At 36.8% G+C, this 27,158-nt stretch overlaps 1 protein-coding gene across 1 annotated transcript; it reads left to right on the top strand.

The window, feature by feature from the left end:
- The first annotated feature begins 2,315 nt into the window (after positions 1-2,315).
- Positions 2,316-27,158, top strand: LOC120768740 (voltage-dependent calcium channel subunit alpha-2/delta-3). Its single transcript, XM_040095512.1, has 15 exons — positions 2,316-2,825; positions 16,381-16,857; positions 16,918-17,199; positions 17,281-17,988; positions 18,055-18,152; positions 18,227-18,342; positions 18,409-18,620; positions 18,763-18,977; positions 22,293-22,325; positions 23,580-23,684; positions 23,745-24,006; positions 24,075-24,548; positions 25,620-25,775; positions 25,834-25,990; positions 26,062-27,158. Exons 1-15 carry the CDS (start codon positions 2,316-2,318, stop codon positions 26,253-26,255), a joined length of 3,999 nt encoding a protein of 1,332 aa, XP_039951446.1. The 3' UTR covers positions 26,256-27,158.

Raw genomic sequence — 27,158 nt, 5'->3', positions numbered from 1 at the left:
AAACAGCAGCAGCGATGTTTGATGTACTTTATCTTGAAGCAACATATGGTACATACATATGTATATATGGTGCTGTTAGATGCTCTATGTATTCTTTCAGTAGCAAAAAAAAAGTTACGCCAGATCAAACTGATGAACTCATTTCTGTGGAAATTCCTGATGCAGAGAAAGATACAGTATTATACCAAATGTTGAAAAGCAATATGATTCATGGACCTTGCGGACACCACAATCCCACTTCGGGTTGTATGTCTGACAATAAATGCACGAAAACCCGTCGAACTCCGTTTCGTTATTGAACTCCTCTGAAGCCGCTCGACCGATTTTTGTGAATCTTAGCGTGCATATCGGCTAGGATGGAGAATCGGACAACATCTATTTTTCATCATCCTAAATGTTAAGGGTGGTACACCAATAAATTTTTTTAACTTTCCGCGAAGACAATTAAAAATTATCTAAAATCGGGAAGTTATTGGTTGTTAAAGTTATTGGACCCGCTTATAACTTTTGAACGGATCAAGCGATTCAACCCTACCCAACGGCATTTCAAAGAGTTTCACTTAACTTAGATTTTCTAAAATCTTGAGCCGATTCGGATCGCTAGATTTCGAGAAAACTCAAAAAAAAAACAGCAAAAAAAAATTTTTTCAAAAGTGGTTTTTTGGGAATAACTTCTAAACGGCTATATCGATCAATTCCATAAACTAATCAGCACTCAACCTCACAAAACTACGCCGATTACCGCAAACAGGGTCAAAATCGATCAATTTTCTTGCGAGAAATCGTTCACGAAAGAAATCGCAAAAATAGATTTTTTTTAAATAACTCTGAAACGACTCGACCGATTAATTCTGAAGACTTATCAGCTTTCGACTCTGAAAAATCACGTCGATGGCCGCAAACCGTGTCAAAATCGGTTGATTTGTTCGTGAGATATCGTTGACGAAATTCTATCCGCATATCCGCAATAGGGTTGCAAGATGGCAATTGAATATTACAATTGTAGTACGATAAATTCTTATTCATAGTTCATAATTTCAAGTTTTATTAATTATGAGAGTAGGGATGAGGACGATGCCGATCTCCTGTCTTACTCACTATACATTTTTCAGCCATTTTTTTTGGTTTTATTTGTGTATCAATCGTAGCAGTCACTGTTATACCTATTTCTTTAATTTTTCTGTGCAACTCTCATGTTAATTTTACTGTCATCATAAATTTATCATTGATTTCCAGTGCAATAATTATTTATTTACAATTTATTAATCTGACAAAGACAGTTTTAACTCTCAGTTTATTAAGTGATATCATGTAAATAAACACGTGTTGTAAGCTCCCGTCAACAACGGCCATTTCCTAAAGATTTTACTAACGATACGGTCACGCATGTTGACGGATATCCAATATATCGTCGAAGAAGTACCGAAAATGGCGGACAATCTTTCATTAAAGCTATCAGCAACGCAGACATCTACATTGACAATCGTTGGGTGATATCATATTCACATCTGCTAAGCAAAACATTCAATGCTCATATTAATGTCATGTCATGCAGTTCGGTGAAGAGTATCAAATATATTTGCAAATATGTGAATAAAGGGAGTGATATGGCTGTATTTAAAATTGAAAATACTAATGTACATTCTCTTCCGTTGAATCAAAATGATGAAATTACGAATTACCAAATTGGCCGGTATGTCAGTTCCAATGAAGCTGTCTGGCGTATATTCGGTTTCCCAATTCTTGAACGGGATCCAGCAGTTATCCAATTAGCTGTCCACCTTGAAAACGGCCAGCGCGTATATTTCACGAACGATACAGTGCTTGATCGTGCTATAAATCCACCAAAAACTACGCTGACCGAATTTTTTGAACTGTGCAATCGTGCGGATGCTTTTAGTGCCTTCGCACAAACACTTCTCTACTCTGAAGTTCCACGGTATTTTACATGGGCCCACAAAAAAAATAAAAAATGGATACCCCGCAAGCAAGGGACACCAGTTGATGCGCACCCCGGTTTATTTAAATCAATTACTTTGGGTCGTGTATATACAGTCAATCCAAGGCAGACTGAGTGCTTTTACCTGCGACTATTGGTGGTTAATGTCACCGGGTCATTGTCATTTCAAGATATACGTAAGGTAGATGGACAACAGTACCCTACGTATAAAGATGCATGCCTTGCTCTTGGCTTGCTAGAAGACGACAATCATTGGGACAGTACGCTTGCTGAAGCAACATTAAACTGCACAGGATCACAAATTCGTCGACTATTTGCTATAGTACTGACTACATGTTTCCCGGCCCGAGCACAAATGTTGTCGGATAATCACAAAGATTCAATGACTGATGATATATTGTATCGACATCGTACAAGGCGCAATGATCTAACGATATCATTCAGAGATGCAATGTACAATGAAACATTTATTGCTATCGAGGATCTTTGCATTGCTATTGTGAATTTGCCAATCAGTCATTTCGGTATGAGCTCACCGAATCGAAGTGCATCTGATTTACTCAACACAGATATCAATCGTGAACTACAGTACGATACTGTAGAAATCGCAGGCATTGTTAGACGCAATGTTCCACTACTAAATGACGAACAAAAAATTATTTACGACCGCATCATGCTGGCAGTTTCAGCAGGACAAGGAGGGTTCTTTTTTTTGGATGCACCAGGTGGAACTGGCAAAACATTCCTTATTTCGTTACTTCTGGCCGAGATACGTTCCAAAAATGACATCGCATTGGCCTTATGTGGCTTAGATTTGGAAACACCATGCATTTCCCACGGACAACTATATGTGGCATGTTCTCGCGTGGGAAACCCCTCCAGTTTGTTTGTGTTGGCTAAAGACGGACTAACCAAGAATATTGTACACTCTATTGCACTGAGAGATTAATTTTTTTTTTTTCAATTGCCATAATTGATAGGATAATATGAATAATTATTTTTGATATTTAAAAAGCTATCAAAAATCGTAATTTAAAATATATTCGTTACTTTAATAAGGATTAATTTATTAACTTAAATAAAGCATACTTTCATTGTTTATAATGCTTTCGATTATAAGTACATCCCCGCACACTTAGTAGTAGATTGTTATTTTTATTGAACTAAAAAAATGTTTCCTAGAAATAATATATGTACATGGCAAAACAGCGTTTGCCGGGTTAGCTAGTATATATATATATTAGGGCGGGTCGATTTAAAAATCGCCCATTGCTCTATGAAAATCGTATTTTTGGGATCAAATTAAGATACTTTGCCGAAGGAACCATACCTCTAAAACGAATTTTGATGTCCCCCAATTTGGGTCGAATCTTTGGGTAGGGGCAAATTTTGAAAAATTCCACTTTGACCCATTTAGAGTGCTCCAATGGAGTCCAAATGTATGACCGACCCCCACTAACTTTGGACGGCCGATCCACCCATGCCAGTGGCACACCCCCTGGAACTCCCCTGTGGGCTCCCCATATAATCATTTCAAAAAATCACCATTTTTGATGATTTACATGAAAAAATCAGCTAAATTGCTATGCATTTTCTTTATTTTTAATTATTTATTTATAACAATATCAATTTTTTCTCTTAAGAATTTTATTTAGTCAGAACATATGTAAATGAAAAAAATTAATTTAAGTGATGATCTTAAACTAACAGTAGACAATTGTGTTTGCCCTTGAGATCGCAAATGATCCTAAACTAACAATAGACAAGAAACAATTATGTTTGCCCGAAGATCAATTCTGAATTTATTGGTTACGTAGGACTGGAACATGAAACCGCTGAATACAAAACAACCAAATTAAATGGTTTTTTCAACGATAAAAATATATCACTGGATACATTAATTGGAATATGCACTGACGGTGAGCCAACAAACACTGGCCCACACGGTGGAATTATACGACGATTCGAATTGCTGTTAAAAAGACCATTGCATTGGTTTGTTTGCCTTCTACACTTCAACGAACTTCCGTTTCGGCATTTGTTTGAAGCTTTGGATAAATCAACCAGCACTGGACCAAGATCGGCAACCGGAAAACTGAGCCGTCAAATCAAAACTTGTGAAACTTTTCCGGTAAGTTATTGCTATCACTCATTTATTATAATAATCAACCATTTTTAATTATTTTATTATTATATATTTTAGGTGGTGGACGGCTTCCAGAAAATTGAGTTGCAAAATATGCCCCCTGCTCCAGAAAAAAAAGAATTTTCCACCGATTCGAAGTACTTATACGACATGGCCCATGCAATTTCTAGCGGCGTGGTTCCGGTGGACCTGGCTAACATCAAACCAGGGAAAATTGTACATTATCGGTGGCTCACCAAAGCCGCTAGATTATTGCGATTATATATGACAACGGAAAATCCAGATGCAAATTTAAGAATTCTGGTTGAATTTATAATTAAATGTTATGTGCCAATGTACTTCAATATCAAGTATTACAGCTCTGTCGTGTACGGCAGTGCATTATTTTTCAAGTTCATTGGTTGGTCACGATTTCTAGAACCTCGTTTACGCAAAATTGTCAATCAAGTAATTAAAGATAATTCATATTATGCGCATTCGGAAAATATTTTGTTATCAATGTTGTTTGATGATAGGAAAGAAAAGAGCGACTGTGCCATCAAGAAAATTCTACGCTATCCAACCGATGTTGACGAGCCAATGGAACTTAGAGTTTATAAAAAACCAGATATAAGCTTTAATTGCACAAGTTATACGAAAAATGATCAATTTGAATGATATAAATATCGTATTTGAACCACCATTCACGCGAAGCATTCCGTACGATACATTGAAAGAATATTTAAATCAAGATGATCCACCGTTTAATAATCCAAAAATTCCATCACACATACAAGGAAGGAAACGGCATGTTCAATTGCTAGCTAGCGTTTCCAAACGGGTTATACCGGAAAATGTAGAGGCTGTTATGGCGACGACATTAGAGAGCCGTGCGAAATTGCTCAGACTTGAAAGTTAAAAGGACTTGAAACAATAATTTTTATTAGTTTCTTTTCTTTAACTCACTTAAATTAATTTTTTTCATTTACATATGTTCTGACTAAATAAATTTCTTAAGAGAAAAGATAGATATTATTATAAATTTTTTTTTTTTTTTGCAATATCTTTTTTTATTTATTGAATCTGCTTTTTGTTTTAAAAGCCTAACAATAAGTTTTAAAATCTTAAATCTATTTAAAAACTAGACAAGCTCAAGCAAGTGTTTGAGCTGTTTTGGTGATACGTCGCTCCTTAGTACGCAGGCATATCTCTTCTTTTAAGTCGTGTGTGATCGCAGGAATGTACCAAAGCATTAGCCAAAGGGCTTGGGTGACCTCGGAGTTTAGATATATAATTAATTCTGCTGTCTTCTACTTCTTTTTTTACCATAGAAATACCGAGGTCTTTATGGATATTTTCATTACGCATGTACCATGATTTGTTGATTGTTCTAAGCATTTTTGATTGGAACCTTTGTATTAGATCAATATTAGTTGCAAAGGTCGTACTCCACAGTTGAATGCCATACATCCAAATCGGCTTTATGGCCGCATTATATAAAAGCACTTTGTTGTCTAGGCTAAGTTTTGAGTTTTTATTTAAAAGCCAATTTAAATTTGCAGCTCTTATCTTCATGCAAGTTATTTTACTAGATATGTGTTTCTCCATGGTAAGTCTTCTATCTGGGTGAATACCGAGATAAGTTACGTCGTTCGCTTGGGGTACTAGAATATTGTTCATTTTTACTGCCGGACACATTTTAGGTCTTAGTGAAAACGTAACATGCTAGCATTTTTGTTCATTTACATTTATACGCCAGTTGGCTAGCCATTCTTCGATTCGACCTTAAGTGCTAAGCTAATATTCTTGATGCTATTATGTGGCATTTGTTACGGCTCACTAAAGCTGTGTCATCCGCAAAAGTTGAGGTCAATATATTATTAGCTGTGGGAAGATCTGCAGTATATATGATGTATAGAGTTGGGCCTCAAAACACTACCCTGGGGTACACCAGCCCTTATCTGTCATTTCGTCAGATATGAAATCTCCACTTTTACCATAAATTGTCTATTTTTTAAATAAGACTCCAATGTTTTTATACAATTCTAAAAGGTAGAATGTTTTTAATCTTATACAAAAGGCCTTCATGCCACACCTTATCAAACATACCTGAGCCACGTCTAGAAATAAAGAAGCTGAACAGTACTCTCTTTGCTCAATGCTTTTCTTATTTCGTTAGTAATTCTGTTTACTTGCTCTATCGTGCTATGTTTTTCACGAAACCCGAATTGGTGCGTTGGTATTATATTATTTTCGTGGAGGAAAGGAGACATCTTTGATAAAGCCAACGCACTTTTTCAAATATTTTAGAAAGACAGGAGTAGAAGACTGATTGGTCTGTATGAAGACGGCTGTGTTAAGTCTTTCCCAGGTTTATCTATCAAGATAATCTGCGAGCTTTTTCCACTTGAAATAGGGTAGTATCCGACATTAAGAATTGCACTGAAGAGCAGAAGAGAGCACTTCTACAGCAATATTTGGTAACTCAATTAGCATTTTTGGGTAATATTATCATGTCCTGGTGACTTTTTTTGGTTTAAGTTCTTTTATTATTCTAATAATTTCCAGTAGGTGAAGTCTTAAAAGACTCGAGTGACTCGTTAACTGTGTTGGGTAAGCTGGACAACTCGAAGTTGTTCTTTGGGCAATTTGGTTGAAATACCTTTTCCTGGGGTAATTTGTAAAACAATTAGCCTTTTCCTCGTCACTTCGAGCCCAATTTCCGCCCATGTCTCGTATAGGCATGTTGGAGTTAGTTGGTGGCTTCAGGGACTTTTGGGCTTTCCAAAGAGAATTTTGCTTGCTTGAATTTGGACACAGCTTCTTCTGCTACATTTCGGTATTGGATTCTTCCTCGTTTAAGCGCTTTTTTTAGGTTACGTGCAGCTGATTACGTACAGATTACATTTTGAAGTTGGATGTAGATCACCACATACTACACATACACTTCGTAGAGTGCAATATGCTTTCGTGTGTCCATACTCTTGGCAGTTTGTACATTGTACTGGACCATTTCTCTTGTGTGGTTCCTCAACGGTGATTCTGCGATGGAGAAGATATTTTAAATTGTAAATCGGGTGTATTTCATTTTTCTTTAATTTGTTGGAATCTGGCATCAATTCTATTTTGAACATTGGTTGTGGGACTTTGTTCTTGTTAAAAATATTTACTACTGATTTAATGCTAAAACCACCTTCTTCTAGTGCTTCTCTAACATCGTTAGAGTCTACCGAAGACTCTATACCTTTTATGACAACAACTAGGCCTTTTGAGCTCTTCAGTTGGTAAGAGTAGTAATTCTTGTTATCATTTGATAGGAATTTTACAATTTCCATGAAACTTTTTTCAGTGTATGTTTGAATTTTTGTTTCATCTATGTTATCTTTTTTCATGGGCACAATATGAAAATTGAGCTACGCTCACGCAAATAGAATGTGGTGATACCCTTTGTATCAATCGCATTTGAGCTACGCTCACGCAAATAGATTGGAGGGGGTTTGGCATTCACGACCGTGGTGGTACCCTTTGCTTCGTCGTTAGGCCCTTTGCTTAATAAGACAAATCTGTTGCCATTAAGAATTTCTGGCTTTTTAACTGTTTGGCGTGTTTGCTTGAAATTTTTTGGTATTGACCGCTGTTTTAATAGGACTCAATTCCTTTTTATATTAATGCTAGCGATCAATACCAGTCTGAACTGATAGCCCTTTTTTGCTTGGTACATTCTCACCTTGCATTTTATTTTCCTTCGCTGTCCGGGTGCTTGCTGGCTGCATAGTGGCTGCTGTCAGTGGATTTGTTGTTGCCCCGATTGCTGTTTGCACTGCTGCTTCTGCTGACTGCGCTTGCTGAGTCTCTCTTTCGTCTGATCGGTGCGATGACTCATCATCGCCGTTACATTTGTTTTTGCCAGGAGTTACTTTTGTTAGCTCGACAAAACTGAAGTAGGCATTTAAGGAATGCCTGCGGTTTTGCAATTGAGAGAACTCTCAAGCACTCATAATTGTTTGTTTTTTTGTTTTGTTTTTTGTTTTTATATATTTGTTTTGTGCACTATTTGTTAATGTTTATTATTAAAAGTTTGTGTGCACTGTTTTTTTATTTGTTTGTTTGTTTTTATTTATTATTTTTGTTTGCTTACTTATTGCAAAAATTAGAATCACGGAGCGAATTCAAAAACACGTCCGTACACTTTGAACACAATCAAATTCATACCATAAATAAATAAATAAAAATAAAGAAAAAACATAGCCATTTAGCCGATTTTTTCATGTAAAGGCCAAAAATGGTGATTTTTTGAAATGATTGTATGGGGAACCTCCAGGAGAGTACCAGGGGGTGTGCCACTGGCATGGGTGGATCGGCCGTCCAAAGTTAGTGGGGGTCGGTCATACATTTGTACTCGATTGGAGCACTCTAAATGTGTCAAAGTGGGATTTTTCAAAATTTGCCCCTACCCAAAAGTTCGACCCAAATTGGGGGACATCAAAATTCGTGTGGTTCCTTCAGCAAAGTTTCTTATTTTGATCCCAAGAATATGATTTTCATAGAGCAATGGGCGATTTTTTGGTTTCCCCACAAATCGACCCGGCCTAATATATATACATATATTGTATATTAGGGTGATTGAAAAAATTTTTTTTTTTTTTTCAATTGGTACTCGCAAAATTGGTTCCTAGACACCTCTAAGAAAGCCTCTCCAAATATGAGTTTTTCATTGTAACGGGAAGGTCCTCCGCCTAACGGTTTTCTATTTTTTCTTATTATCAGATTGAAAAATTTATATCTCGCTTGCAACTACTTGAAAAAATATCTTGTTAAACAGGTTTTGTAGGAAATTGAATGCTCTAAAATATGGTTTCTTATGATTTTTTCGTGAACCCAACCGTTTAAAAGATATTAACGGTTGAAATTTGACTATTTTTGGAAAAAATTTTTATTCCTTATAAATTTTATAACTCAATGAATTTACTGCTCTATAAAAATGGTATACTATGATATTTCGATTAAGTTAAGCGTTTACGAGATATTCATCGTCAAACATCAATGCATATTAAGGTGGATCAAGAAAAAAAATTTTTTTTTTTCGTTTGGTATCTGAAAAATAGGTTCCTAGACACCTCTAAGAAAGCCTCTCCAAAAATCTATTCATAATAATTTTTTTTCATTGAGTTATAAAATTCATAAGAAATAAAAATTTTTTCCAAAAATAGTCAAATTTCAACCGTTAATATCTTTTAAACGGTTGGGTTTACGAAAAAATCATAAGAGACCATATTTTAGAGCATTCAATTTCCTACAAAACCTAATTAACAAGATATTTTTTCAAGTAGTTGGAAGCGAGATATAAATCTTTCTATCTGATAATAAGAAAAAATTGAAAACCGTTAGGCGGAGGACCTTCCCGTTACAATTAAAAACTCATATTTGGAGAGGCTTTCTTAGAGGTGTCTAGGAACCTATTTTTGCGAGTACCAATTGAAAAAAAAAAAAAAAATTTTTTGAATCACCCTAATGTAAATATATCGATTTTATATTAAACTTATCTGCTTTCCGCGTCTAACTTCTTTACTTCTTCGTTCAACATCTATGTTTCTGCCTTCAGCTTATTCAACTTGTTCAACTTCTCTACTTCTTCCCTCAGCTTACTCAACTTGTTCAACTTTTCTGCTTCTTCGTTAGACTTCTCGCTTCTTCGTTCAACGTGTTCACCTTTCGTTACTTTCAAATTACTTCTTTTGTTTGCCACACTTCGTTACCAATCTGCTTTTCCTTTCCACACGATCGTCGTTTTTTCTCGTACTCGAATTCGCTGCTACCACTTATCGCTGGATCTGTATTTCATACGAATGGAATACATTAGCTGCTTTTTCGCCGTTAATTTTGAAATGGCGACTTCGTATGACGACGAACAATTAATGACGCTTCCCGAACTTTCCAGAATTTTAGTATTGACAATTAAGAAATTTTTATAGCGTTTGAAGACGCTTTTTTGTTTTTGTTTTGTTTTTTTTTTCACTGGCCGACACTTGAAATATATTTGTGTATTGCACTGCGTTTGACGACGCTGACAATTACAAAATAACGGACGATTAAGTGTTGAATGTTTTTATAGCGTTTGACGACGCAATTTGACGCAACAAATGATTTTTAAACCTTTTTTTCACAATTCCACCGGTTGAGTCCCCAATTTGTGGGGTGGGTTCGTGTTTATTATATAAAAGTTTTTATTTTATAAAAGTGTTGGTTTTATAAAAGTGTTTGTTTCACAAAAATGTTCTAGTTTTAGTTTCTCAAACTGTTTGCAACTGGCATCGTACTCGTCTGCGTGTCGACTGTCAGTCGTTTCTTCGTCGCGACTCGTTGTCTATAGCGATCACTGTTGCATGTTACTGTCCGCACGTTCGCCCACTTCTAGTCTGTCCTTTCTTCGTTCCCACATATATGTGATACAAACTCAACCAAGTCCGCTAAAATTAATATATTGAGTGGACTTGAAAACCATCGGCGAAAGGATCGGATTTCATTCTGTGAGGAATAATATAATTGTAAAACTTTAAGGTACCTAATATCATTGAAATATATTAACGGTGCATTATAGTGGTGCAAAAACCAAGAGTAGTCGGCCCATATTTGCGTCGACTTTTTACGAATAGTTTCACGCAAATCGGAAGAAAAGGCTAAGTCCGTGTGCAACCGAACATTTTATAATCTTGCAACATGCAAGAATTAACTCCAGGGAAATACCTGAATATGTGAAACGTCATTCAGAGGATTGAAATTTTATCAACTTTTTATATACAAGTACATACATTCGAGTGATTCGAAAAAAAAAAAATTTTTTTTTCGTTTGGTACTCAGAAAAATAGGTTCCTAGACACCTCTAAGAAAGCCTCTCCAAACATGAGTTTTTAATTGTAACGGGAACGTCCTCCTACATACAGTTTTATATTTTTTCTTATTATCAGATAGAAAAATTTATATCTCGCTTCCAACTACTTAAAAAAGTATATTGTTCCTTAGATTTTGTAGGTAATTGAATGCTCTACAAAAAAGGTCCAAAATGATTTTTTCGTAAACCCAAACGTTTAAAAGATATTAACAGTTAAAGTTTGATTATTTTTGGGAAAAATTTTTTTTCTTATGAACTTTATAACTCAATGAAAAAAGAGGTCTTAGAGGTGTCTAGGAACCTATTTTTTAGAGTACCAAACGACAAAAAAAAATTTTTTTTTTGAATCACTCTAACATACATACATACATACATATGTATATACAAGGTGCGTTCCAAAGTAAATAGGACTTAAAACGGAACAAATGGTTTTTTCGGCAAGATTAATTTATTTTATTCAAAATAGTCTCCTTCTGCTTCAATACAGCTTTTTGCACGGTCTAAAAGCATGTCGAACGCGTTTTTTAGCTCGTTGGAATAAGGGGAGTGGTTAATGGTTAAAATGTGATTTTTGGTTCAATAATCGGTCACAAGCGTCGATCGAATGTTGGATTCTGAGCAATTTTTGGTCGTCAGTCAATTTGTGGGGAACAAACCGTGTACACAGCTTTCGTTAATCTAAATGATCGGAATAAATCGATGTTTTGGAGATGTTCAATTCCATTTCCTTGTATAAACTTTTTTGTCCATGACATTCGCCAAAAATGTGCAATACTAGCTAACTCCGTAAAAACAAAAAAAAAATCACTGTTATTTTTACGTTATTTGTTTAACGGAAATACCCAAGTTATATTAAAAATTCAAAGAAAACTTATCATCAATGAGCGGCATTATCATCAATAAGTTTTCTTTGAATTTTTAATATAACTTGGGTATTTCCGACGGCAGAAGCTTAAAATTTTTCCTAATAGGTAATATGATGTGGCGAATCATAACCAATAAAAAAACTCGGTTTGGAATTTTTTAATGATACGTTATTTTGCATTTTAAGTGACGATATGCATATATATGATCAAATTGAAAGGTGAATTTTGCCCATTTCATCCCCTCTCGCTGCAATACACTTATGCCAACGAATTCTCCATCCAGTTGGAAAATTCCTCCGTCGTGATGGCCATCAGAGACTTCTTCGATTAATCTTTTATATCCTCGATTGAGTCAAAACGGTGTCCTCGGAGTGGTCGTGTGAATTTGCTGAATAGCCAGAAGTTACGCAAAGGTAAATCAGTCGAATGCGGTGGTTGCGGCAAGATATTAGTTGAAGATGTGGCAAAATGATCACGAATAACCAATACAGTATGAGATGGTGCATTATCGCACTTCTTTGTTCAATAAATTCAGATAAAGTAAAAATTGAAGAATTCACTTTTAGAGCCTTACAAAACGACGCGTATCCTTAATACTAATGAATATTTAGATGTGAAATTTAGCATCGATGTCACTAACAGTACTACCAACTTACAGAAAAAAATTACCGATTAGAAAAACACACGAAGTAAAAATTAAAAATTCATCTGTCAATTTGATCACAGTAGTATAACTCATACTCTGACCGGCATATTCGGCATAAGGTTTGTTAGAAAAACTAAAATCATTATGGGAGTTGGGTCGTAACAACCCGAATTTATCTATTAACTATTATTATGCAACATGCTAAAAAACGTTTCCTGGGTTGTTTTAAAGTACCTCACCTACAATCATATGTAGTAACGTCAACCGGATGTTCAGAAATCCTGATATTAGTTACATAGAGACTAGGTCAAGTTTTGTCCCAAATTTATATATTTTAGGCACAGTTGTTATGATAAAAATATTGGCCGATATATGTAGTACAAAGTCACCCGGAAGTTCGAATAACTTTGTATTGAGTATATGGGGGCTCAGCGAAGTATTGACCCCATTTAACCCATTTTTGATGCACAAACTTACTTCCGTCATAGTAGAACGGGAGTGATTGTAGAGTTTGGTATTTATTCGGCGAGAGAGAACTTTATTAGCCTACTCAGTCCAACCTGTTGGCAAAAATGATTCTGCGCTGGATTTCAAGGCTGATATTGTTGTTGATGTTGATGGCGGTTCCAAGATAGACAAAATTACAATTTCAAAGTTATGACTGTAAACAGATTCACACACACGTTTACGTGTTAACAAAATATTTTAAAATCAATCCATGGATTACAATCATGCTATATTACATCATATTTCCTAAAGTTACTTAGTTGGGTTATTGCATTTTGTTTCATGTCCAAAATATTTATAATAAAATCAATCGAAGCAATTCAGAACACTATATTCATTTTATCAGTTTTTTAAGAAATAACAAAAGCCAAATTTTTAGTTGGAGAATGGCATAACACTAGTCGAAATATTCTTACTTAATTTTGTTGTGACATCTGCTATTGAAATAATAATAAGTTATAATGACAGATTGAGTTTTTTAGGCAGCACACTTAGCAGCTACGGTGAAAAAAGCACCGTAGTCGGTGAATGCAGTGGACGCCCAAAAGAGGTTGTTACTGACGAAAGCATCAAAAAAGTCCGCAAACTAATTTTGAATGACCGTAAAGTGAAGTTTTTCGAGATAGCACTCTAAACTAAACTTGGACATTATACCATTCACGTACATTTGGGTATGAGAAAGCTCGGTGCAAGGTGGCTGCCGCGCGAGCTCACTTTTGACCGAAAACAACAACGAGTTGATGATTCAGAGTAGTGTTTTCAGATATTTAAGCGCAATAGAGCCGAATTTTTGGGTTGATTTGTATTAATGGATGAAGCATGGTCCTATAATTTCATTCCGAAGTCCAATTATTAGTCCTCCGAGTGCACCGCACACAACGAACCAAAGCAAAAATAGCATGGAAAATCGTAACAGTCGGCTGGCAGTGTGTACTACTTATAGCATCTGTATTTTGATATGCGCGTGGAATAATTTTTAATGATTTCCTTGAAAAAGGAAGAACCAGCGACTATGAATTACATAGCGTTAGCATTTAAAGAAAAACGAAGAGCTGTTTCACCAATGCACCGGGTCACAAGTCAGGGAAAGAATGGCAAAAATCCATACCTTCCTTACTGAAAGAAATTTGTATATAAGTAGAAAAAATTGCATAGACGTAGTTTTTCATAGCACACAAATTCACACAAATAATTTTACAAGTGTTATTGAACTTCTAGAAGTAAAGCAACTCGAGAGCCAAGTATGTGTTATGTAACATTTGCCACACCGCTGCTTGCGGTCATACGGTCAAGATACAAATTTCATGTTTAAAATTTGTTTATTTTTTGGTTAATTTTTCAAAGCCTAGACATTGAAAAGTTTGTGCAATACCATATATCACTAAATAAGTATATACAATGTTCAAACGCCTACACTCAGGCGACATTTTCTGAATAGTTGCTCGACCAAATATTTTATAACACCCTCCAGCCACCGCCTTCTCATCGCAAAAGCAATGAGCTCAGTAATACTATATGCTGCTCCAGTATGGATACAAGCACTAGACAAAAAAACATATGCCAGACCAATAAATGCGGTGTATAGACTCACAACAATAAGAGTACCACGTGCATTCTGAAGCGAAGCAGTACTTCAGCTGCCGCCCATAGACAACCAGGGAGACGAGTTCACGAGATTATTCAAGCTATCAGCGCCAATTACAGAAATCAACAAGTTAGGAAGGACTAAATTCGGGTGTCACCGAACATTTTATACTCTCGCATGATAAAGTGATAATCGAGATTTCATTATCCGTCATTTACATATTTTTCAAATACCGTATTTGTGTAAAGTTTTATTCCGCTATCATCAATGGTTCCTAATATACATATATATTATACCGAGAAGGCATCAGATGGAATTCAAAATGGCGTTATATTGGAAGAAGGCGTGGTTGTGAACCGATTTCACCCATATTTCGTACATGTCATCAGGGTGTTAAGAAAATATTATATACCAAATTTCATTGAAATCGATGGAGTAGTTCCTGAGAAATGGTTTTTGGTCCATAAGTGGGCGACGCCAGGCCCATTTTCAATTTTTAAAAAAAGCCTGGATGCAGCTGCCATGTCAGAAGGCATTTTTCTTCCGAAAAATTTAGTGTTTCTGTCGTTTTTTGTTAGTCGGTTAACGCACTTTTAGTGATTTTCAACATAACCTTTGTATGGGAGGTGGGCGTGGTTATTATCCGATTTCTTTCATTTTTGAACTGTATATGGAAATGCCTGAAGGAAACGACTCTATAGAGTTTGGTTGACATAGCTATAGTAATTTCCAAGATATTTACAAAAACCTTAGTGGGGGGCGGGGCCACGCCCACTTTTCCAAACAAATTACGTCCAAATATGCCCCTCCCTATTGCAATTCTTTGTGCCAAATTTCACTTTAATATCTTTATTTATGGCTAAGTTATGACACTTTACAGGTTTTCGGTTTTCGCCATTTTGTGGGCGTGGCAGTGGGCCGATTTTGCCCATCTTCGAACTTAACCTTCTTATGGAGCCAAGAAATACGTGTACCAAGTTTCATCAAGATATCTCAATTTTTACTCAAGTTACAGCTTGCACGGACGGACGGACAGACGGACGGACGGACAGACAGACATCCGGATTTCAACTCTACTCGTCACCCTGATCACTTTGGTATATATAACCCTATATCTGACTCTTCTAGTTTTAGGACTTACAAACAACCGTTATGTGAACAAAACTATAATACTCTCCTTAGCAACTTTGTTGCGAGAGTATAAAAAAGAGAGGAGAGAAAGAAGAGCATAATTATATGGCAGCAACGATAGCAAACCTCAACTAAAGAACGGTGGACCCTTAGCCTTTTACTTGACATCCATACGTGGATAACTAGATAACATAGGGACCTGGATTTCCACCTGACCCAAATATTAAGCGGGTAGGCGTGCTTCAGTGGCTATCTATTGTTCGATAGAAAACTCTGAACACGTGTTTTTCCATTGTTCTCGGTTCCGTGGGAGTGTCTTAAGTTGAGAGTAAGTTAGGTTTAGCGGATTAAAGATCCGTAGTTCGATGCTTACCCCTACTATAAGACAAAATAAAAACCCTTACATGAGAGGTTGTGCGTACTTTGTGTTACCGCTTTTACCGTTTTGGTAAACTTGTTTCAATATATTTCTTGTTTTTTTTGATTAATGTCTAATTCGCTATTAAAATACATCTTTATTTTATAAACTCTCCTTATTAAATATATGAGAAAAATATTAAATTTATGATATTCCGATATTTGAATAATTATTTACTTGAGTAGCTTTTAGAAACTTAAAATATTTTGACTTTATTCGGTTACTAAAATTTAAATGCTTTCTTTTCTTACAGCGCATTATGGACTCCGCCGAACAGGCCGCTCTCTCCGAATTGGAATCACAGAACTCACACAGTACTTCCGCGACAATAAACAATCAGCACTACGATGCGCGTCGCATTAACGAATACAACTCGGATGGTAAATTGGCGGATGGTGCAAGGCATATGGACATACGTTTTATGCGTCGTTTCGAGCGATTACCCGTCAATCTCAGTCTCAGTTCCATTTTAGTGCCGAATTCTGTCTCGCTTGACGAGCCTGATGTAAAGTCAGCACTTCAGTGGAGCGCACATCTCGATCCACTCTTTCAAAACAATCTTGAACGCGATCCAGCGCTCTCGTGGCAATATTTCGGCTCATCAACTGGTTTCTTACGTCGTTTCCCTGGCACTGCTTGGCCACCCGAGGGTTCGAAGGGCAGCAAACAAATACACGACTTTCGCGCACAAAACTGGTTCGTACAAGCCGCATCGTCACCAAAAGATATTGTAAGTTTCTGTGTTTGTTTGACATGTTAGATTAACTGATTTTCTATTGATGGAATACAGATGATATTATTGGATTCTTCGTCGAGCATGTCGGACAAATCTTTCGAACTCGCTATGGCTACAGCTTTTAACATACTTGACACGCTAGGTGAGAACGATTTTGTCAACTTGATTACATTTGCGGAGGATGTCAAAACGCCGGTTCCGTGCTTTAAGGACCGCATGGTACGTGCCACTCCAGACAATATACAGGAAATCAAATCCGCAGTAAAAGCAATTAAGCTCGAAAATACCGCCAATTTCACAGCTGGTCTGGAGTATGCGTTCAGCTTGCTTCACAAGGTTGGTTGTTTATCTAACTACTAAATATTATATTTTTCAAAAAATTTTAATCGTCTTGATTTTGTTTATCTATAATTTTAGTACAATCAATCCGGCGAAGGCAGTCAATGCAATCAAGCTATTATGCTCATTACCGAGAGTACTTCGGAAACGCATAGCGACATAATCAAACAATACAATTGGCCTCACATGCCCGTACGAATATTCACCTACCTTATCGGTTCCGACTCGAGTAGTCGCAGCAATTTGCATGAAATGGCCTGCTCCAATAAAGGTTTCTTCGTACAAATCAACGATATGGATGATGCACGCAAAAAGGTTATCGACTATGCGCTGGTTATGGCACGTCCCATGATAATGTATCAGGCCGATCATCCAGTGCACTGGAGTCCAGTCTTCGTTGCTGGCAAGACTGGTGGCTTGGCGCGCGACTCTGACTACCAGCGCAGGCTGGTGACGACAGTTTCAACTCCGGTCTTCGATAGACGAAACCATTCGGTGCGTGTGGCAAATTTACTCGGTGTTGTTGGCACCGATGTGCCCATCGAGGAGATACGTAAGATGATACCGCAACATAAATTGGGACCGAATGGATATTCGTTTATCGTTGATAATAATGGGCGTGTACTGTATCATCCAGATTTGCGTCCACTGAGTGATGGTAATCAATATATTGACCAGTTGCGGCCGCGGTACACGTCAGTCGACGTAACGGAGTTGGAACTGCCGGAAACCGAAGTGGGCAACGAGCATGAAATTGTCGAAATGAATAAGAATCTCTTATACGATGTAAGTGGAGAGTGAATATAATATTGAAATAGTCTTATAGTTTATTAAATACCGTTTTTTTAACAGATGCGCAATGATATGCTCATGCCCAAGGAGGGTGAAACCGAATTCACGGTATTCAATCACTTTGACGAAATGAAACGAGTGACGGCGCGTACACAAAGGTAGATCCTAGCCCCAGCAAAGTATCTGATAATACAATACGTAAATAATTCAATGATGTTCTCATCGATTTTAGGTATTTTTATGGACCTATTGAAGATACGCCCTTTACCTTAGCTGTTGTACTCCCTGAAAAATATGGCAGCCACGAATTGGTCTCCCAACAGGAAATAAGGCACTCGCGCAGAAATGGTACGACAATTTTTCTACTTTACCTTAACTTTATATTTTCACTCACAGTGTTTTCTTATCCCACAGTGACCGAGTACTTTAAGGGAGACAGTTGGCGCGTACATCCCGACTGGGTGTATTGTGAGTACAATAGTGTTAGCGATTTAGAGAAGGAGCGTGAAAGCTCTGGCGAATATCTCTCAGCCTCACGTGAACAAGAATTAAGTTTCGGCTCACCGGAAGAGCAGGTCTTACATTTCTTGGGACGTGCAGGACGGCCAGGCTGGAAGTGGATGTCGGTAAGCAAATTAAAAGCAAAAGTTTTTGGTAGAATAGAAATATCAGTATCCAGACCTTCAATATTGTCTGCTAAAATAGTTCTGCTAAAAAAAAAATTTTACGAACAGTTTTAACTAACTTAAGCCATTTTATTTCTCACAGGTGCGACCAAAACCACCGCAACCACACCATGCCATGCATGGCGTGACACCTGTCGGCCATTTTGCTCAGCATCTAAATAACGTGCAAGGTTCTCGCAAAGCCGAACCTTACTATTGCGATCGAACCTTGGTACAGAGTTTAGTGCGTGATGCTATGGTAACCGATGGTCTGGATCGAAATTCAACTGGAACGTCCAATGGAAAGGAGGATAAACAGTATGTGTCCGACAACACGTGCTGCATAAGGATGCATGCATTTATTCTTTCATTTTCTTTTAAATTTGCATATCCTCTTTTGATTTAACTCTGCACAATGAGAACAGGTATAACAAATCCAGGTTGCAACTCTAAATCAGTTCAATGAAGAATTTATAAGTCTACAAGAATAATGAGTCTCGATCTATGCTGAAGATACACCTTTTCAAAATATTTTTAGATTCGTGAAAGAAAAATCATATTGCGTTTCGAAAGCTTTCCTCCAACTTTTCGTTTAAAACCGATTAGTTGTTCGAAGGCAACATAAACCTTATAGGGTTCTATTAATATGGAAAGGGTTGTCTTTTACGACATTTGTGTAGTTTTGCAAATAGTTCTTCACAACTTCAGCGTCAAAGAAAAGCGGAAAATCGTCCCTTTGATCCGGGCCTAGAATAGTCGCTCTGCTTATACGATATCGTGGTATTTTGTCACGTATCTTCCACGGTAGTTGTTTGCTGATATAAAGAGAAGAGTCGCGGTATATATGCTACAAGCGTTCTTTGATTTCATTGTACGATTTCCCTTGCGCAAACAAGAGTCGAATCATCGGTGTTTGCTTCTCTTTTTTCCATTTGCTAAAACTGCAAATACGTCCGCTTTCACACCCAGTCGTAGTCTACGAGAAGAAGAAAATTTCTCTTGCAAATATTGGGGCATTCCCACAGCGAAGCTACAGTGTGTTCAAAAAATAATGTATTCGTTTTCCAACGTGTAGGTACCTGACATCCTTGGTGACAACATGCAACTAAATTTCCCGCTCAAAAAGATACCTCCAGGTATGTTGGGGTAGCGGAATAAAATATTTTGTTCACATTAAAATATTTTCTTGATATTTTGGCTTTTGGTTTGAAGTCCATACATTCTCTAATGTATAAGAGTCTGGTAATGCTATGGTTTGCCACGAAGTTTATAACACCCAAAAGGAATCGTCGGAGTCCCTATAAAGTATATATATAAATGATCAGTATGTTGAGCTGAGTCGATTTAGCCATGACCGTCTGTCTGTCTGTATATATACGAATTAGTCCCTCAGTTTTTATACTCTGTCTGTCTGTCTGTCCGTCCGTCTGTCTGTCCGTCTGTCCGTCCGTGCAAGCTGTAACTTGAGTAAAAATTGAGATATCATGATGAAACTTGGTACACGTATTCCTTGGCTCCATAAGAAGGTTAAGTTAGAAGATGGGCAAAATCGGCCCTCTGCCACGCCCACAAAATGGCGGAAACCGAAACCTATAAAGTGTCATAACTAAGCCATAAATAAAGATATTAAAGTGAAATTTGGCACAAGGGATCGCATTTGGGAGGGGCATATTTGGACGTAATTTTTTTGGAAAAGTAGGCGTGGCCCCGCCCCCTACTAAGTTTTTTGTACGTATCTCGGAAACTACTATAGCTATGTCAACCAAACTCTACAGAGTCGTTTTCTTAAGGCATATACAGTTCAAAAATGGAAGAAATCGGATAATAACCACGCCCACCTCCCATACAAAGGTTAAGTTGAAAATCACTAAAAGTGCGTTAACGGACTAACAAAAAACGTCAGAAACACTAAATTTTTCGGAAGAAATTGCAGAAGGAAGCTGCACCCAGGCTTTTTTTAAAAATTGAAAATGGGCGTGGCCTCGCCCACTTATGGACCAAAAACCATATCTCAGGAACTACTAGACCGATTTCAATGAAATTCGGTATATAATATTTTTTTAACACCCTGATGACATGTACGAAATATAGGTGAAATCGGTTCACAACCACGCCTTCTTCCAATATAACGCTATTTTGAATTCCATCTGTTGCCTTCTCTGTATAATACATATATAGTACATTAGGAACCAATGATGACAGCGGAATAAAACTTTACAAAAATACGGTATTTGAAAAATATGTAAATGACGTATAATGAAATCTCGATTATCACTTTATCATGCGAGAGTATAAAATGTTCGGTGACACCCGAACTTAGCCCTTCCTTACTTGTTAAGATATCGTTTTAAAATTTCGCAAACGTCATTTTCTCTTCAAGAAGCTGCTCATTTGTCGGAAATGCCTATATCGGACCACTATAACATATAGCTTCCATATAAACTGAACGATCGGAATCAATTTATTGTATGGAAAACTTTCACATTTGACAATTTATCTTCACGAAATTTGGTATAGATTATTTTCTAAGGCAACTATGTGATCTCCGAAGAAATTGTTTAGATCGGTTAACTATAGCATATAGCTGTCATACAAACTGCATAATCGGAATCAAATGCTTGCATGGCAAACTTCCTCATTTGACGATATATATTCACGAAATTTGGTATATATTATTTTCTTAAGCAACAATGTAATCTCCGAAGAATTTGATCAGATCGGTTAACTATAGCATATAGCTTCCATACAAACTCTACACATAGTTACTAAAAGAAATGCACTTGTGAAGAATATATTAGCTTCGGCGCAGCCGAAGTTAACGTTTTTTCTTGTTTTTAAATATAAACAATCATATATTTCAAAAATATAATATGACATATCAAAGGTACATATTTGAGCAATGTCTCCTGAAACAGTGCTTTCGCCGTGGGCAGCATAACTTATTATTGGAATAAATGGAAACAGTTTTCCGCGAGTTGATCGCGAAATTGATTTTTTGAATGCCCCGAAAATTCTTATCGGACAACACTCGTGGGCTACATAGGTGCACAGAAATCGTTTTTTCTGTTCAGGAAGGCCATATACATAGTTCGAACTCTGCAGGTTAGCCTTCACTTTACTTGAAATTTTATTGGATAGATATCAAATGGAATGACTTACAGTCGCTTTGTAGAAGTATAGAACCTTATTGAGTATAAATAGTTAGCTCAACTCAACTCAACAACTCAAATAAAAAACTTTCAGCTGTGCAGAGTGTTTACGACATCCTTTTATCTAATATTATTTGATTTAATTTGATTAAAAGCACCCTTTCTAGCACAAATACAAATTCTTTATTTATAATTTTAAAGCGTTTATTAAATTGATAATTATTAATTTGAAAGTAAAAACTTTATGCACTAAAGCACAAATTTCTTTTATATTTGTATTCCTACTCTTTTTTTACTTTCTGGCAATTTGTTTTGGTTATTATCTGAATGGTCTATATTTCTTATAAAAATAATCAACTAATGGATATACGCGTTTGGTGTAATGCAAATAATATTACACATGCAATAATTTCTACTCATCTATGCCTTTCATAAATAATATATATTTTATAAACAAACAAAAATATCAAAAACAAATATCTAGTCCAATAGCCACTTTAATGGCAATTTTAAAGAGGTAAATTACACAAAATTCTCGTATCGAATAAATTTTATAGCTACGCTGCTTTCGAAAATGATGTTAATGTAAGCTAATGCTGCCTAGAGACGTGTTGGATATTGTAAGCTACATATTTACGCTAGTTACCACGGGTATTGTGACAGAAGCTTTTCTAAACTTTGAACTTTGAAAGCTATTCCCACAAATAGTGAAAGCTTTCGAGAACTACCCAAATCTACTTCGATCAACGACATATTTTACCTGCTATTGACTTACCTTCTTTTATATCCCGATGTCTATATATGAGTGCTTGAAAATTATTTCTTTTTAACTCCAATGCTATTTTGCCTACAATCAGTGCCTTTGAATTCGAACAGTTCTGTCCATTTATGATTGCTAAATTTTATTACACCGATGTGTTCTATGTATATTACGGCTGTTAAATTGTGTTCACTGTGGATTTGTTGAAAACAGTATAGCCGATAAGCCCCTGTCTTCGCGAATTTATGAGCCTCCTACGAACTCAGCATGCGTTGGTCAGCCAGCACCACTTTTGCGGTGTCGAAAATTTTCCGGCCCTGAGTGGAATGTATGCAGGTCTATTGAACTACATACTTGCTTTTAGGAAGGTTCAAATCGTCACACTGATCGCCTAACTGGATATTACCTTGTTGATATTTACTGGGTTATTGGTATATGTAACGGTCTTTTTGATATATACCTAAGAGTTCTGCACATCAAAATGGACAGGTTTATCTAGCTGTTCAAGTGAGTTTGTGAGTGGCCTCACGAATATCTGCCAGTTCACCCAACCTAATCTAAGCTCACCAGCGGCTGTTAAAATTCACTAATACCGGCATATTTTCAAATCTTCCATTTGCGAATTTCGCTGCTTTTAACTTTATTCAATTGTTGATCACTAGAGATTTAACGGATGCTGTTGTAAAAGTCAGAATGTCATCAAGAAGCAAAAGATTTTTTTAACAGCTTATTGCTACTGTACAAATAGCTTATTTGAGACCCTTGAAGTCATGGGTCCACAGCTGACAGATAAATTCAACCACTAAGCGCTTTAAAAATTGTAAAACTCGTATCGTTCATACTTTTATGCTTTAGCTCTCACAAAGGAGCGACATCGGTAATCGCAATTAGTAGCTGGAGTTAGAAAGAAAGTCAAACCAGCACATAACCATTGTACAATTTCCAGCTTGAGCGTAATATTTTGAAAAACACATATCTCTAATATAATCTAACTCTTAAATACAATTTCAGACAAGGCTATCAAAAGTTTTTGGTTGCAACATCTTTTGTGGCCACACGTTCGGGTCTACTACGTTGGATTGATCACATCAAAAGACCTGAAGACTCACCTGATCCGTAAGCTCTTAACCCATAAAGCTAAATTTATAACAAATATTGAATTTTTTTTCTTTGCAGCCATTTCAGTGAAGATAACGCACGTGCCATGGATATGCCGTGGTACAAACGCGCCGTGGACCAGCATACCGTCGAACAAGATAGCTTTGTCTACAGTGTACCCTTTGCCAATGGATATGCACCCAAACTAAATACGACGCTTGTAACCGCATCGCATGCTATATTTGTCGAACATCGTGGCCACAAAGCTATAGCCGCGGTCGTGGGACTACAATTTCAGTTGGACTCGCTGGCGAAACATTTCATAAACATAACCTCAACCGTAAGTAACGCAATTGTGCTTAAAATTATAGAAATTTAATTTATCTAAATGTATTATTCTCTATCCAGTGCACCGGCATGACAGGTTGTCGCCGCACATGCGCTTCCGACGATCTTGATTGCTATGTTTTGGACAACAACGGCTTTGTGATCATTTCCGAGCAAAGTGAACAATCAGGCAAATTTTTCGGTCAAATCGATGGTACCATCATGGATTCCTTGGTACAGGATCGCATTTACAAACGTGTCACGGTCAATGACTATCAAGGCGTTTGCTCTGACTCTGACAATCCATACACGGCTGCAAGCACTTCACTACAACCACATCGTGTCTCCACTTTTCTAATGAAATATTTGGTATCGTTGAGTGCCACTTGGTTATCGCTATTGCCAACACCTCTAAACGCATGGCCACAAGATGATTATACCTATAATGAAGATGTCTTTGAAGAACCCACATATACGGACGAGTACGAACCTTTCGAGGATTACAATGCACAGATCGATGAAGAAATGGATGAGTTCTTCACCACCGCTGATGTGGTAAGTGAAATATCTGGGGTGAATTCAAAAACCTTGCTGAAAAAGATGATGAATACCCTTCTGGAAGTGACAGTTAGATTTGTCTGAGGCAGAGTATATAAAGATTGCGACGAAGTTTGTAAGTCCCAGGAGATAACGTCGGAGACCCTACGAAATATATGCTATATGTTATATAAATGATCATAGTGACATGTTGAGTTGATTTAACCATGTCCATCTGCCCTCATTTTTCGAAATGTTGCTTTGAAATTTTGCACATGTCCTTTCTTCTCAAGCAGATGATTATTTGTCGGAATCACCGGCATCGAATTAATATAGCTAATATTGCTTTCATACAAACTGAACGATCAAAACCCAGTTTTTGTTTGGAAAACTTTTTTATTCGTGATGGTTATTCTAGCTTCGACGCAACCAAAGTTAGCGTTGTTCTTGTTAACTTGTTCTAATCGCTGCGAAATATAGAATTTCGGAGATAACAGAAAACCGGGAAGAATTCGGTTGGCTTCTAATTCTATAGGGAAACTTTAAACATATGGCTCCTCTCACCATAAGTAGTTTATAGGCTAATAAGAACCCTTCACGAAATACACTAAACATTGTTCACGATCCAATTCTGAGTACGTCATCCATTGAAGCAGGTTTTTTAAATTGCTAGGAAGCTGGGTACTTGGATAGGCTTAGATATATTTACTCTGAAAATCACGAGGAATTTAATTCCTTCCCTAAATATTCAGACCAAATTGTCGTCAACGTACCTGTATGGGTAATAATCTGAACGAATGGCCTTTATCTCAATGGGAAGGATGGAGTAAGAAATATCTAAGTACTCTAGTTTCAGACTTTCAGAAAATAACTGTTGTATGTTTGTAACCTGAGCGGATAAAGTTCTATTCATCTGCTCTCAACCCAGCTGCATCAATCTGGGGGAAATTTGTATGACTCATTCAAACCAATTTTTTAGATCTTCAAGTCTTGTGACACTAGCAGTATTTTAAAAATTTCTCCGATATTATTGAGCTTGAGTATAATTCATATGAATTAATATCCTAATGGTCTTACCTTTATTACTAGGAATACACAACACCAGCCCCTAAGCAACATAAGCCACACACCGGACCACGCGCCTCTCCAGACCCTCAACATGCACGCCGCTGCGATCTGCGTACAGATCTATACATGCTGCAGCCAGAACGTCTCAACCAAGGTGGACAAAACAATCCGCTTAAGGTAGTCTTTCCTCGTACTCAAAAGTTACAGAAATATAGCAAAAGTTTTGCATTTCCAGGGCAAGCTGACAAATTGCCATGTATCCGGTTGTGAACGCCCCTTCAGCGTACAAAAAATACCACATAGCAATCTGATACTATTAGTGGTGGATACACTATGTCCTTGCGGCTCCAAACAGTTGGATATTGAACCACTTGAGGAGTCCGGTACTATTGGTATAAATGGAATTTTAAAAACTATATTACATAACACTTTTTAATAAAATATTTCCCAAACAATTTTCTAGGCGCCTGCAGCGCGCGTCGCCAGTCGCAGGAGAGTGCAAAGCGTCGCCGACCCAAAAAATGCATCAACTATCATCCCGAGGAAATAGAAATACAGCAATGTGGGCGTGCCACAGCCTTGCTGCAAACGCCCGTCTCGATCTTTGTAGCGCATCTGCTCATGTTGGTGGTGACATTTACGCTGACAAATGCGTGATACTAAGTGCAATGCCACTAAACAACTAAACATCACAAGCTACAGGTCAAAACAGTGTCGAGCATAGGTGCAGTGAAAGTACACTTTTCATACCATATATACCATATACAAAAAAGAATGACTACGAGAAACAACGCAAAAACACTTACAATAGTTATGCCAACAAAAATTCAACAACAAACCCACTAATTAATACAACAAATAAATGTATCTACGAGTATATTTTAACAATAGCAACAGTTTTGTCTTAGGGTATTCATATACAATACATATAAGTATGAGTATATAAGTATGTTTGTGTAAAATTAAGTTTCTTAAGTTCCGACTTAGACAAATGTTATTTGTAGATATATTTTTTAGAGCGGAAAGAAATTTTAGACGATTCATGTATCGCATTAAATGCAGCCCACTTGATTCAAAAGGCATATTTTTATGTCAGTAAAAGAAAATCTTTTTTTTTCATAGAAATAGAAAAGGCTTAAAAATACTTTTGAGGATCAAAATTACTCCTTTGGAATTATATTCAAATACTTCTCAAAATTATTTTGTACTTTAATAATGGTTGTGTAAGCGCGGCAACTCTGTTGTAGTTATTTCTACATAACTGTCAGTTTTTGAGGGTCCCACTTAATGGATTACAGTGAAAGGCAAAGTAAGAACAATTTTCCTTGCTTACTATCATAGCTTACTTATTACTTTCATTTTAAGTAAACAAAACCTTGTCAGAAAATTTCTTATTACTATTCCTAAGCATTAGCATCAAAGTCGACTTTTGACAGATCAGAATCAGACAAAAAAGCGCTGTTTCCACTAAAATATATAACTTTGTACGCCATCAGAAGAGAATATTGTTTGAGAATATTGATAGGTACCGAATATTCGGATCCCAGTACCTCCAGTTGA

The sequence above is a fragment of the Bactrocera tryoni genome, chromosome 2, assembly GCF_016617805.1.
Source record: "Bactrocera tryoni isolate S06 chromosome 2, CSIRO_BtryS06_freeze2, whole genome shotgun sequence".
NCBI lineage: Eukaryota > Metazoa > Arthropoda > Insecta > Diptera > Tephritidae > Bactrocera > Bactrocera tryoni.
The sequence above is the reverse complement of the archived record's forward strand: the minus strand, read 5'-3'. Positions and strand labels throughout refer to the sequence as shown.